This window comes from Rhyacophila brunnea, unplaced genomic scaffold, assembly GCF_057557595.1.
Source record: "Rhyacophila brunnea isolate RB1 unplaced genomic scaffold, BYU_Rbru_1.0 scaffold_21, whole genome shotgun sequence".
NCBI lineage: Eukaryota > Metazoa > Arthropoda > Insecta > Trichoptera > Rhyacophilidae > Rhyacophila > Rhyacophila brunnea.
This window is the reverse complement of record NW_028232871.1, coordinates 23,151,204-23,165,250: the sequence shown is the minus strand read 5'-3', so window position 1 is coordinate 23,165,250 and position 14,047 is coordinate 23,151,204. Positions and strand designations below refer to the sequence as shown.

Genomic DNA, 14,047 nt, shown 5'->3' with positions numbered 1-14,047 from the left:
CACTTTCTTAAGGGGGAGACGCATGCCAGCAGAGAACCTAGCGGAAATATACGAAGCTTGCAATTTGAGATTTTTTTTTGATAATTTACAATTTCAACTGTATTATTTAATAAATATGTATCCGAAAACATTAAAAAGATTTTTTATTTTTTTTTAAACTCAAAGATAAACTTACAATTGTAAAAAAATGTAATAAAATGTGAATTCTTTGCAGGGTCAAATCTTATTATTGCATTATATTTTATGGTCATAATTATAATTTAAATTTAGTTTATTAAGTTTTAAATTTTATGTGGTGTAGATTTTTGACTAATTCATCGTTTTAATATTTTTTATATATATTTTAAAAAACATCGATTTATATAAAAATATAAATGTGTATTACTTGAAATCCTTTTTATTTATATCAACTCGAGCTTCAATATTGTGACCATGCCTAAAATAAAATTTGATATAAATAAAAAGGATTTCAAGTTATACACATTTATATTTTTTTTAAAATCGATGTTTTTTAAAATATATATAAAAAATATTAAAACGATGAATTAGTCAAAAATCTACACCACATAAAATCTAAAACTTAATAAACTAAATTTTAATAATAAATATGGCCATAAAATATAATGTAATAATAAGATTTGACCCTGCAACGAATTCACATTTTATTACATTTTTTTACAATTGCCAGTTTATCTTTAAATTTAAAAAAAAATAAAAAATCTTTTTAGTGTTTTCAGATACATATTTATTAATTACTACAGTTGAAATTGTAAATTATCAAAAAAAATCTCAAATTGCAACCTTCGTATTTTTCCGTTAGGTGCCTCTTTTCGCCTCTGATAGTATAAGCATCCCCCTTAAATACAGCCATTCTTAAATAATTATGTATATTTGATTAAGCATTATGGATCTATATTTTTGAGACAGATGGCATAGTGTATTAGTATTTTAAAAAATATTGTGTACTGTTTTTTCATTACGCTTGATATTTATATGTTGATGAAGTAGAGTGGTGAGGTGATGTGTGGATAGAGGGGCTCGCGTCTTCATCCAACCATTGTCAATCGCGCGGGTTTAATCTCAGATGATAATAATAAAATTGAATCACAATAATTATGTGAAGTGGTTAGATAGCAGCGGTGGAGTGCTGAGGTGAGGTGCTTGTAGAGGGGTACCTATGTACTTACATTCAATCGTTGTCTAATTGATATAAAAAAATCAATACCTATTTCTTCATTTTGTATGTCTACTTTTGATACAGCAAGTATGAAAGTATGAAATAGAATATTGAAACTTAAATAACTGTGAGTTGCTATTTTATAGCAAGCATTTTTTTACATAATGAATGAATCAATGAACTGAATGCTAATGGCATTATATTGGTTGACTTTTTATTTTCAAGTATTTTTGACGTGAGTTTAAGTATTATTATTAACCTAGAATAGGAGGCCATCCATAAAGTGAAACCACATGCGGTTTCAGTCTATGGATGGCCCTCTTCTAGGATAGTGTAGATCTAAAATAGACACAGTGAAATCTTGATTATCTATATTTCACCATAAGCGTCATTTTCATATGGGCATCAGAAAAGATTTTTTTTTTTGTTTCTACCTTTACAATTGACCAGATAAACGAGGTAACATCAATTCTTATTTCAAGACTTGCCAGTAATTTTTTTAGGGCTTCTAGGTATATAATGAGGGGTGTATAATAAAAAACGTTTTTAAAAATTTATACAAACATTTTTATTATTGTATTAGTTTACAAAAAAATAAAAAATAAATGTGATCAAATGATACATAATCATGTGCAAATTATTCAGCAGTGATTTTATACCATTATAGAATAATGTTATATTAAATGGATGGATTTCAAAAGTGACCACATTATACATTCTGTACTTCAGAGCCAATGTGTCTCATGAGAAGCTGAATGTCCAAAGACATCAACCAGCTGAAAAATCTTAAATTCATTTGTTCGAGAGTGTTCTTTTTGGGACCAAAAAGACATTGGCTCGCAGGTACTTATCTGGCGAAACATTTAATTTTTTTTCTTTTTGTTAATATGTATACAACTGGCACTCAGTTAAAAATTATCTGAAAGGAATACGGATCTTTAATTTTAGCTGTTTAAAATTGTATTATTTTTAATAAAAAGGTTTTTTTCTAATAATCTTTTATTCATACAATGCTTGTTTTCATAATGTGGTCCAGACTTTCTACTCTCAACATGACTTTAATTATCAATCTTTTGCCTTAAATTATTATGAAATAAAAGTAATTGTCACAATATTTTCTGAAAACAAAAAACAGAATTTTTATATTATATTATTTTTATAATTCATAGACAATTAAAATAATTCATTGTTGTTATTAATTTTGATGGCAATAAATTATTACATAATTTTATTTTTACAGTAGCACCAATATAAGCTCAATAAAATTATATCACTTTTCATTGCTTATTTTTGTCTTTTACAACAAATGTTTTTTATTTTATATTTCGATGTTTTTTCATTGTTCAATAATGATCGATGTATAAATTTAATATTCATTCGATAGCTTCGTGTTGGTACTTAATTCTATAATGATTTATATAACAGATTGTTGTGAAAATGTACAAAGCAGGTGTATTTACAAGTATAGATATATTTTTATAATGTTATCATTATCGAAATAAAAGAATTACAAGACAGACTTTCACCTCTTATTTTTTCATATCTAAATATTATGGCCAAAAAACAAAGCATTTTTTATTCATATTTTATATTAAAAGGCAAATAAGTGATTACGCAGTTCTTATAAGAAAAATCAACTTTACAACAAATCGACTTTCATATTTAGATTTTTTTTCGAATTTTATTATATTTTTCTATTTTTTTAATTGAATAATAATTATGACACACTTTTTAAAATAGCCCCAAATGAAAAATATGAATCGACAGATCGACTGAGATTGCATAAGAAATTCGATGTCTCCAAAATTTTTAAATTATAGCCAACATTTTGGAAATAATTCCTTCATACTAACCATGTACCGATACCCCCTATTTCATAACAATATATAATATATTGACCGCTTTACTTCTACCGAAGAAATTTTAATTGAATTTTATAAAAAATGATTATTCTGTTTACTACAATTTTTAAATTTAATTTATAATGAACAAATACAAACAAATATCTCCCTGTTAAATATAAATAGACCCCAGTATTATTTACATATACATATTTTTTTTATACATAAAGACGGATTATAATACTACTAATAATAGTGCACTGTTGAACATTGGAGTCTGTCAGTGTTGTCACATCTCAGAGATGGTCAGGAGGCGAACCACCATCTACATTATTGACAAGAAAACATACTATTTTATAAAAAAAATAGCTCCAATATTACGTATTATTTTATAATAAATAGTAGGCACGCACACAAGAGGGGGTTTTTGGGTCAAAATAATAATGGAAATGGAATGTTATTCCTTAGTCAGGACCACGTGACTCTGGGGATAGTGACCCCGAACAACTATCTGGGACATCTAATGTTTGCTTTAATATTTCGATGTCGCATGTTTAAAAGACAAGACAGCGTGGATGACACAAATGGAAACGTTCCTAATAATTATGACTGTTAAGCCATTCGATCGCCACTTGTGGATGCGACAGCTCGTAATAACATGTAGGGGGACACCCTTATTTATATTTTTTTTATTGTTAGACACAAAGTGTGGAGTATCTGGGTATGAAGAATGTATATGGAAAAGTGCGGTACGCCGGGTAGTAGGCAGAGCAAATGTGGACGTCAGTGACACCTGCTAGGTTTTGTTAATTTTTGATAATTTTTCAAAATGGACCCCCTCAAACAAATTTTCTGTGTGCGCGCCTGATAAATACTCATTGTTAAAAACCACATGAATATATAATTTAATTATGTCATTTTGCTTAATATTTATATTTTTCCATTGCCGAAAAAATGTGAAAAAATAATGTAAAGTAAACAAACCGAATAAAAATATTTAATAATTAATGTCTTCTTAAACAAAACAAAATGATATTGTTAACATTGTCGAGTCAATATTATGTATTTTTGTAGCACCATCTTGAAATGTCAATGTTTTTTTATTGAAATTTATTATTTTATTTCAGCAGTTATATTAAAACATGTTTTTTTTTATTTATTAATTGCCTCCATTGTTGTATAAATACTTTTTAAATATTTTCTAAACACCCTGAAAAGATACTATAATGATTAGCCATGCGTTTGTTAAAGCTGAACCTGGTAGAGGAAGGACAGATTCTTCTGGCATTGCGACCACGACAAAATCACTTTGCAACGGTGTTAGTGTCATTAAGTAACGATACCAACACCTAAATGAGTTGTCTGCACTGCCATAAGAATCTGACACCATTCTACTATGAAATTTGTTAAAAATGAACATGATCCAGTGTATCTATCTACATAGTATTAAATAATTTCAAATAATATACGGCAAACCCTTCATGGTGTTTGAGTTCACTAATAATATTTTGTGATTGTAATAATTTATTATGTTATTAAAAGATAATAAATAGTCTAGCATTTTATGATTACCTAAATTACATGAGCAGACACGCCACGCCGACTTGTTGATTCCTATTGAACATCTACCACGGATTGAGAAATGTCATTTTGAATATTTTCATGGAGTCATAAGTGAAATAGAAACATTTCTATTTGAGTGTGATCCAACTCAAACGATTGGGGTGTCAGATTGGCTCCAAGGCGTTAGGTTAAACTCGTGGCCAAGCACGGCGCGCTCTGTCAATGCTCCCAGCTTGACATTTGCTTTTACTTTATAATGAGTCACCGGAATTTATTAACTATTTTAACAAACAATAATCAAAAATAATATGCTATTAAATACGATCAGCAATATCGACTGCTTAATCTACAAACTGGCTAACTCCATTTTAGCAAATTGTTCAAGAAGGAGAAAAAACATAATAATTTAACTATCTAGCAGAATTTAACAATTCTAAAAATACTCTTAATTTAAGTTTTTAACATTATTTTAGCTTCCCTTTTATATATAAAAAAAAATTATATAAAGAGCGGAGTTGTTCAATTTACGATATTGGAAAATTTGGCACTTGCAGTTGGTTGTTTTGTTTGAAGATCGATATCGCATTTATTTATAGGTTTAGGAGTTTCAATGTTTGTGTGAGCATAGAAAACATGCTTAATAACAAAATGGCATCAAAATCTCATGTTTGGTCTAAAGTGCAGTTAACTGGTTTGCAGATTAAACAGTAGATATGTTACTTGTTCGACCATGATCTTCAATAGTTTGTGTTTACATTTGAAGTAAGTAATTATGAAGGAAGACTTTTAGTGAAGATACTAAACTGTTCAAAGTATATTTTTTGTTTTGTATTTGTGGTGTGAGTCGTCAAGTCTGCGGAGTTTGCTCATGAAATCTTGTCATTCAAGTGTCAAAAATTAAATTTAGTGAAAATCATTAAGGTGTTTCTTCTGTCAGTATGTATGTATATGAAATAACTGGGCTAATTATTTTGATAGTGTTCTTATCGTAAGGCACATGCATTTAACTTATTTAAATGAAATGTATGTAATAATTCTATTAAATCAATATTAGTTGCTTTGCAATGACCTCAAAGAAGGAATTCTCCTGAACCATGATTCTGGTTTGTGGCTGAGTTCATATGAATTGTTCGGATTGGATATAGATAAGGCTTCGTCGATGGTCTTCAAAGCTGATGGATGCAGAACGCTCGTTGAGTATTCCATGGTGTCTGAGATTGGTACAGAACATTCCGAGGATGTTGTGGATGAGGGTGTATCGGGTCTGTAATGTAGATAATAAAGAAACATTTGAATATATAAAATAACGCTTTTACACTAAACTTTGTGAAACTAAAAAATGTTATCATTCAATTAATTAAATTCACAAAATTAATGATATTAAAAAATAAATAATAATAAGTACCTAAGTAAAATAATTATAATTTTTTTAATGTAGTTGTGCCATCTTTTGGTAAATAATTAAAGCATTCAATATCTGTAATAAATTATATATTTCACAGATGACACTGCATAAAAATAATTTCAAAATTTTGAGTGATAGTTTTGTAATTATTGTATAGATGGCAGTAAGTCCAATAAATCAACAATAATTATTAATAATAAAATTAAATAACAGATAATATTTCTTTTGACCTGGTGCCCGTCTCTTTGGGGGCTGAAAATAGTGTCTCCGTAGAGAGTCCGACCGGCTGCAGCGTCACGACGTGGATTCCATAAGGCTTCAGTTCCAGCCTTAGGGCTTGACTGGCTCCTTCTACTGCCCAACGGGTTGCAGCGTAGCACACCTGTTGTTCGCCACTTTGTTCATTGGAGGAACCTAAAAAATACATAAACAATAGTGGATAATATAAAAATATATATTAAGTATATTATTATACTTGAAAATTATACAAGTTGACAGTGAGAATCAAATGATTTGTTAATTTTTATTCCACACTATAAATGAAATTCTAGTATAGGTACATTAATCCGTTTAGTAAAGCTCATCCAACATCGCAATGTTAGCAAATGCCATGATCATAATAATATATTATGGTGCTTATAGTGAAATTACTTAGTTCCACTAATAACCTCTATGTAGGAATGAGAGTTTGAGTGCTATATAAGCTCAGTACATTTTGGAAGAAGTGTGACCAGCCTTGATTTTTTTTGACGCAGATCATACAGTCAAGAATTAACTTCAAAATCTTTGTCATAAATTGAGTGTGAAATGTTGCTCAAAATAATAGCCATATAACACCAAAAACGGTCTCACGCTTAACCACCCACCATAATATTATTTTTTAAGGTTTAAGTATTAAAAAACGTTACTTCCTAATAGGCCTCCACAGAGTAGAGGTTTGTATTAACAGATTTTGTTTTTTTTTTTACGAGAAATGGATGTCAGCCACTTACTCAACCTATTAGGTCCATACCCTGACACACATAAATTGAAAAACAATATGTGTACTTGCCAGACCCAGTTGTACTTTAGCTTGTTCATATTTACTGCACCTGATAGATTTAACTACTTACATACTTTTACTCGCATTTGATGTTTATAATTTCCAGCTCGCAATAATACTTTAGAATAGTAAATGAAAATGCCGAAATTATTCAACTATTATAAGTAAGTATTGTAGTTTGTCGGAATACAAACAAATAAAATGACCATCCCACCGATATTGATAAATCGTCCTTTGGCATTGGCGAGCAATGGTAGGAAGGTTCTTGCCGTCTTCAGAACTCCTAAAACGTTGGTGCGGAGCATGGCTTCCCATTGCGCAGGATCTTGCTGCTGTAGTCTGCCCACGTGCACTACACCAGCTGTGTTTACAACGGCCCACAATCCTGCAAACCAACAACAAATTTAATTAAATAGTACCTATTTATAATAATATAAATATGTAAATAATAACAAAAACAAGAAAAAAAATTAGAAAAATAACAAAAAATTCTCCCCGGCGGGGAATCGAACCCCGGTCTCCCGCGTGACAGGCGGGGATACTTACCACTATACTACCGAGGAATACGAAGCATTCGCGAAAAATTTATAATTTAAAACCAATATTCAACATTTTAATTGTTTAATTTTATTCTCTGGTTTTTGAGCCAAATTATTGCCGTCACAAACTTATAAAAGGGGTTGTGAATGACTACAGGTTCAGAAAATATCAATTAAAATCATTTTTCGGTTTCATTAGCTATATCCGATGACATATTACAATTCAATAAAAATACAAAAAAAAGTATTTCCTTGTTTGAACAATAAATTATTCTCGTAATGTTACTAAAATAGGGGATGATAATAATATAGCCTTTTTTACCCACTGAACAAATCAAAGATCAACATAATAGAATGATTTTATAAACGATAGGCCGAAAATAATAAACCTCGGATAAAAACGTTATTATAGACATCTTCTCAACAAAGGGTTGCAAATTAAAAAAAATAACGTGCACTGCCCGGGAATCGAACCCGGGTCGCAAGAATGGGAATCTTGCATGATACCACTACACCAGCAGTGCCGACGTGGCCATGGAAAGATTTTAAGTACAAAAGGATTACGCAACACGCAACCTGTTTTTGTACAGTGCTGTGTGCGAAGGACGAAATAAGGGGGGTGAGCAATTAATTATTAAAAAAAAACAACTTATTATTCGTTGTACCTACACGAAGAAATTGGGTTTCCGACATGTGGTTCGTTTTATATAATAAAAAAAACTAAGTAATTATATGCAACACGTTAATCTGGTTAGGTAGGTACATACCTACATAAAATACAGTCAATCTTGCACATTGTTATTTTATTATAATAAGTAAGTATATAATACTTATGGATAAATCACGATGTGACATTTAACATCGACATTCAAATACCTAAGTATATTTATTTTAAAAATAGTTTTACATAACATTGACAAATTATAAATTTAAGACGTTCACAACTTGACACGGGAAAAATAAATGTAATAATTAAGTACCTACATGTAAGAGATCATGTTAAGATAAAAAAGAGTACATCGAAGTATACAGACCTAAGTAGGCCCTATTTTAATGATTTATAATTTAATTTCCACTTAGCTTAGCCACACGCAAGTGGAATAGGTATATCAATATCCGAAACGATTTGACTGAACCATTGATATACTACTGTAGTATATCAATGGACTGAACAAAGTCATTGCACGCCCGATTGGCATTACCAATGGTATGTTGGTTCTGCACTTTGGGAGAGCAAATAATATGAGATTGAAAGTGAAATGTTTATATATTATAAGTTAAATATGGCGTGTTATAAATCATTACATTGTTATTATCTTGATCATAAAAGTAGCTACCTACATAGTGATTAGGTGAATAACTACGTATATCTATAATAAGAGGTGTCGAAGCGTTATCAAATTATCTAGGTAAGTACCTACCTGCATACTGATAAAGACAGACCTTCAATTTAATACAGAGTCTACCTACTTATAGTTTTTGGTAGCAAAACCACAGCAAGAAAAATTATACCTAATGTCATGTTTGACTAACGACGCTGCTCTTCATCGTTAGAAACAGGACCAAATTAAGTAACGCAGTGACCCAGGGCTAATATATATTGGAGGCCTCAAAAAACTCAAGCATTAAAACATTTGTTTTACTTGCTTTTAAAAAAATCAATACAGTGCCACAAACTTATCTGAATAATTAATGGGGGAGCCACCGTCGAAAACTACCCAATCACTCGAAACTGTTGAAGTTTTCAATATGACGTTCATATGGTAATTCGTACTTCCATTTTTGACCGTTTTTCAGATAAGTTTGTAGGATTGTAGACGGTGGTTCATCTTTTAATTGTTACTAAAATAGTTTCTACCCAAAGAGATTGAAGACTAATCTCTTTGTGTCTACCCGAAATTTATCATATAGTTTTCGATTCACTTCCGTTATCACAAATTATTTTATTCATTTATCGTGTTCTGTATTTGTTATTCGGGCCCCGGGATCGTTCTCAATTTGGGGGCCTTAGAATATAGCAATTTTAACATTATTATAAATCTAGCCCTCATTAGAAACTTCCACGAAAAACTAGATAAGTAGTTAAATTTTTGTATTCGGTGGAAATTACAGTCCATCTATAAGTATGCTTCATAACATATTGTGAGAATCTTAGACTATAGATACATCTAGACGCCACCCGTTGCATTGCTAAATGAAGCCGCGTGCCTTGCGTTTGGTTTGTGGGCGAGCGAACGCATTCGTCTACAAATGTTCGAGACCATAGACCATTTTGCTAGTGCTCACCCAAAGTGCTCGCACTAGACGCTTAGAATTAAAATATAATTTTGTATTTTTTTTACGTTATATAGTATTTTTAAGCGGTCAAAATGCAACCATTAGATAAAGATATCCATAATTTAAGTTATTTTAAAGAAACACTAGGTCACTGATATTAAAATATAAATATATAATAATATACAAATAAATTATCACGAACATGTATCAACTTACCTATGAAACGTAATACCATCTTCTTGCTTATCAGTACGGCTACCACATTTTAAGGCAACATACTGAACTATCTTTTCTACTTAATTAACTAAAAATATTTACCACTGACTTTATGTTTAACACAAAAATAGCAATTTTAGCAACACGAGCTCTCAGGTTATCGACGCTATGTGAAGCGTTTCGCCCCGATTTGCCGGCGATACTTTTGGAAACTAGCTCATAATTATGTAGACCTTTTATCTTCCTCTAGCGCGTGTCGCAGAGATTGTAAGGGTGCCGAATACTTTCTCACTCGCACTCATGCATCGTTTTTGTTCAGGCCTTGGTGAGAATACATTTTTTTAATATCTACTTTAAAATAAACATCATGTTTACAAATCGGGATCAAATAAATCATAAATCTTACCATTTTCTCCAGACGGCAGATGCGATGTAACCGCTTGGGCAGCCTCGTGCAGGACGTCTTCGCGCGTGACGTCCATCTCCAAGGGCACCAGCAGTGGGGGCGGGTGGAGGTCTTCCTCTGCAGCCTCCCCCACAGAGCTGGAGGCTGTACGGCGTTCAGCCCAACCTCTTGCTAGTCTGCCGGATAAGGAGTCGCCGCCAGAACGCATCCCCGCGAAAACGCGATAGCCCTTTTCCGCAAGGTGGATTGCAATCTGTAAATTTAAATGATTAACGTATTTACTCTGTTTCCTATTGTTTTAATTACCTACCGCCCTGCATTGCATCGATCATGCGTGCATTATATGTCACAAAGTTGGTCCTGATTTTTCAATATTTAGATTTTTATTTCTATATGCGGTATATGATAGTTTTTTTTTTTTTAAATTATCCATAAAAACAAACATTTTTTTTAATTAAGAATATTGTTATGACTGAATATTGTTATGACTGAATATTGTTATGACTGAATAACGGGATAATGGAGGGCGTTCTGTAAGTACTGTTGTGAAGTAGTATGAAGTATCTAAAAATTGTAAGATATGTAACTACTTCAAAATGATTTTTTGACTGACATGTTAGTACAAAGTCGTGGAAAAATTCATAGAATAGTTAAAATAGTTGGTTTTTAAAATGCAAAATCTTATGCTATGTTTATTTCATGTACTCGTAAACTATGTGGTATTCAAGGGAAAGCTCCCGTGAATCTGAATATTATGGGGATATTAAAATGTGATAAAATCAAGAAAGTGGTATTTCATTTCATTTCATTTCATGTTCGACTGTTTGTTTAAGACATTCTTCAAATTTGGTTACCGTTATAATAAGAATACGTGTATTAAATAAGGCTCTAAGTACCAAAAAGTAGAATTGCCTGTAGTTATAAAATACCGAGTCATTGCAGTAAAATTTCATGAGGCAGACCTTTTGAAAAATGTAGTTTTACAGTGTGAAGCAATCACGGCAGCTTCTATAATTTTAGGTATTAAGAACTCGCAAGTGTCAATACACCATCGTCAGCTATTTTATATTGAATGCCGTTGACCAATGCAGTGCTACTTACATCATTATAAATAAAACACGGCAACGGACAACGTCGACAGGTTTAATTATTTTGCTGTATTTTTTTGACTTGCTTGAGGCACTTAGACTATAGTTGAAGTTATTGGCGTTGGTATGTAGAACATTTTTCTATATTAATCTCAGTTTTTATTATTTTGGTACTTAGCGCCTTAATTAATACACGTATTCATTAATATGTTTATCGATTCACCACATAAATGACCTATTTATCACCCAAATGAAAAGAGAAAATTTGTAAATTGATAATAAATGCTGATATTGAGATTAAGATCGAGTCACATCATGGGCAAGAGGTTTGGGGAGAAGCAATTCGCAGCTCTACGATGAAAGTGGTGTTCAGGAGGACATTGCATGCCTAGTGATGTAATGTTCAAAATTTAAGCATCACAGAGTTGAGCCTACGACTTGCAGATGCCCTGGGGATCGTCGAGCTCGGTACGATTGATAAAAAAGATTTTTTTTTTAAGAGATTTGGAATCATAAACAACACTATGATAATATATTTATATTATAAATTAATGCTGTACACTGATTCTAACTATAATCACAAACAATTTTATCATGTAGTAATATAAAACGTAGGACTATAGGCTGGAAGGTGTCAACCGTTACCATCTGGTAGCCAACCATCAGTGACGTCCCGTGGGTGTAGGCAGATTGAGCGTCGCTTGGGGGCGGCAGTTACTTGAAGGGCGGTAAATCGAGGAGAATCATTTGGTATCTATATACAGAAATAGTTACCTAAACTTAGCAATAACGAAAATACCTTTCCATTAAAAACTCTAATCACTGGTTGGAAACAAAAAAATATTAATTAACATGAAAGGTTTAAGAGAATTTTTTTTTATCGGGTTTGCGATGTCTAGTTTACTTCCCTTGCTCTTCGACGTTCTTGGTGACCAGAAACGATATGCGCACTGATGATAAAAAATACTGTATAATAAATGGAGCGGCATTTTTCTAGGGACGTCACTGCCAACCATTGATAGAAGACAGCACCACGAGAAAGTAAACATAGTATTAAATACACATAATTTGAAAACACATCAGAGACATGCCTCAATACAATACAATACTCGAGAACCTGCATCCATCGGATTCTGGCCAATGTGCTTAACCAATTAAGCCACATGTGCTCTATCTAATTGCGAATAGTTTATAATAGTATAAATCATATTTAATACACACCTGTAATCCCATAGCAGTGTCTGCCGACGTGACTAACACAGACTTAGTCGATCCTCCCTGCGGGCCCCCAGCTGGCCCTCCGGCTCGCACTTTACATAACAAATACAGAAGCAGGGCTCCCGCTATTGAACACAAAGCCACTAATTGCAGGGCCAGCAGCAGTCCAGTTGACGCATCCATTTTGAAGATCCACGCTTAGAACATAGAACACTTCTGGGTTTATTCTGGATCTGTAACAAAAAGAAAAACACAACTGTAAGACAATTATTAATATATTGGGAACTGGCCCTATGCTACATTATTGATATTAGGAATGTAGACAGATGAAAAAGGTACTGTTCGGTTATCAGGAATACAGCGGAAAATACATTTTGAAAATAGCCGATAAACTGGATTATTTGTTAGGTTAACCTAACCAAACCTAACCTAACCCAACCTAACCTAACCTAACCCAACCTAACCTAACCTAAACCCAAACCCAAACTAACAAATAATCCAGTATATCGGGTATTTTAAAAATGTGTTTTCCGCTGTATTCCTGATAACCGAACAGTACCATGAAAAAATTATCACAAGTTCGTAAGTTTTTATGGGTGTCCCTATGTGAAATATTACTATTGTTAATTGACAGGTGGTATGGCATTCTACATTCTGACAGAGGATTTATAATTCGAATCAGACGTTCAAGTAACTATTGTATAATTAACATACATTTGTTTCGAAACCGTTACTATTTTTAACTGTTCTGTTTCGGTTCTCCAAAAAATAATGTGTCCAGGAGATTTATCTACAGTTTTTCGATCTCGTAGCTAGAAGATGTGCCGACAATAATTAACAATATTTACTTTTTGAAATGTCTAAGATCGAGACAGGTCATCTACTTGATGTTTCTAACAAGTACCACGTGAAAAATCATACACGCCTCTCTGATGGCTCAATGCAGAAATCGCTGAAGATCTGTAAAGGAGAAGTGTTTTGAATATGAGTCACAATCCTCAACAGCGAACAACACGATAAAGAAGAAGGCTAATTTATGTCTACTATAAGCCATGGGGGTCGAGGAAAATTCGGTGATGCCGACTGGACGCCAGGCCAATTGGATAACGGAACGACGGACGTCTGGACAACGTAACTACATATTAAGCCGAATTAATGAATTATTACATTTACGACACGATTTGAACCCAGGGCTCGAAATGGACCGGAGCGCACCGGAGCGCAGTTCCTGTTCGTGAATTCGGTAAAATTACCGCTCCGTCTCGTGGAAAAAAT

At 32.4% G+C, this 14,047-nt stretch overlaps 1 protein-coding gene and 2 non-coding genes across 3 annotated transcripts in view; all 3 read right to left on the bottom strand.

Moving 5' to 3' along the window:
* Window positions 1-2,514: 2,514 nt before the first annotated feature.
* Window positions 2,515-14,047, bottom strand: part of LOC147070863 (D-beta-hydroxybutyrate dehydrogenase, mitochondrial) — a 144,855-nt gene continuing 133,322 nt past the window's right edge. The window contains exons 3-8 of the mRNA XM_085948911.1: window positions 12,776-13,005; window positions 10,467-10,719; window positions 7,243-7,413; window positions 6,217-6,400; window positions 5,651-5,845; window positions 2,515-3,343 (exon numbers count right to left, since the gene is read on the bottom strand). Of these exons, the coding sequence (XP_085805037.1) occupies window positions 3,325-3,343; window positions 5,651-5,845; window positions 6,217-6,400; window positions 7,243-7,413; window positions 10,467-10,719; window positions 12,776-12,955 (1,002 nt within the window). The 5' untranslated portion in view covers window positions 12,956-13,005 and the 3' untranslated portion in view covers window positions 2,515-3,324. The remainder of the gene's footprint in view (window positions 3,344-5,650; window positions 5,846-6,216; window positions 6,401-7,242; window positions 7,414-10,466; window positions 10,720-12,775; window positions 13,006-14,047) is intronic.
* Window positions 7,520-7,591, bottom strand: TRNAD-GUC (transfer RNA aspartic acid (anticodon GUC)). Its single transcript has one exon. It is a non-coding gene; the product is annotated as a tRNA-Asp (tRNA).
* TRNAG-CCC (transfer RNA glycine (anticodon CCC)) lies at window positions 8,021-8,091 on the bottom strand. Its single transcript has one exon. It is a non-coding gene; the product is annotated as a tRNA-Gly (tRNA).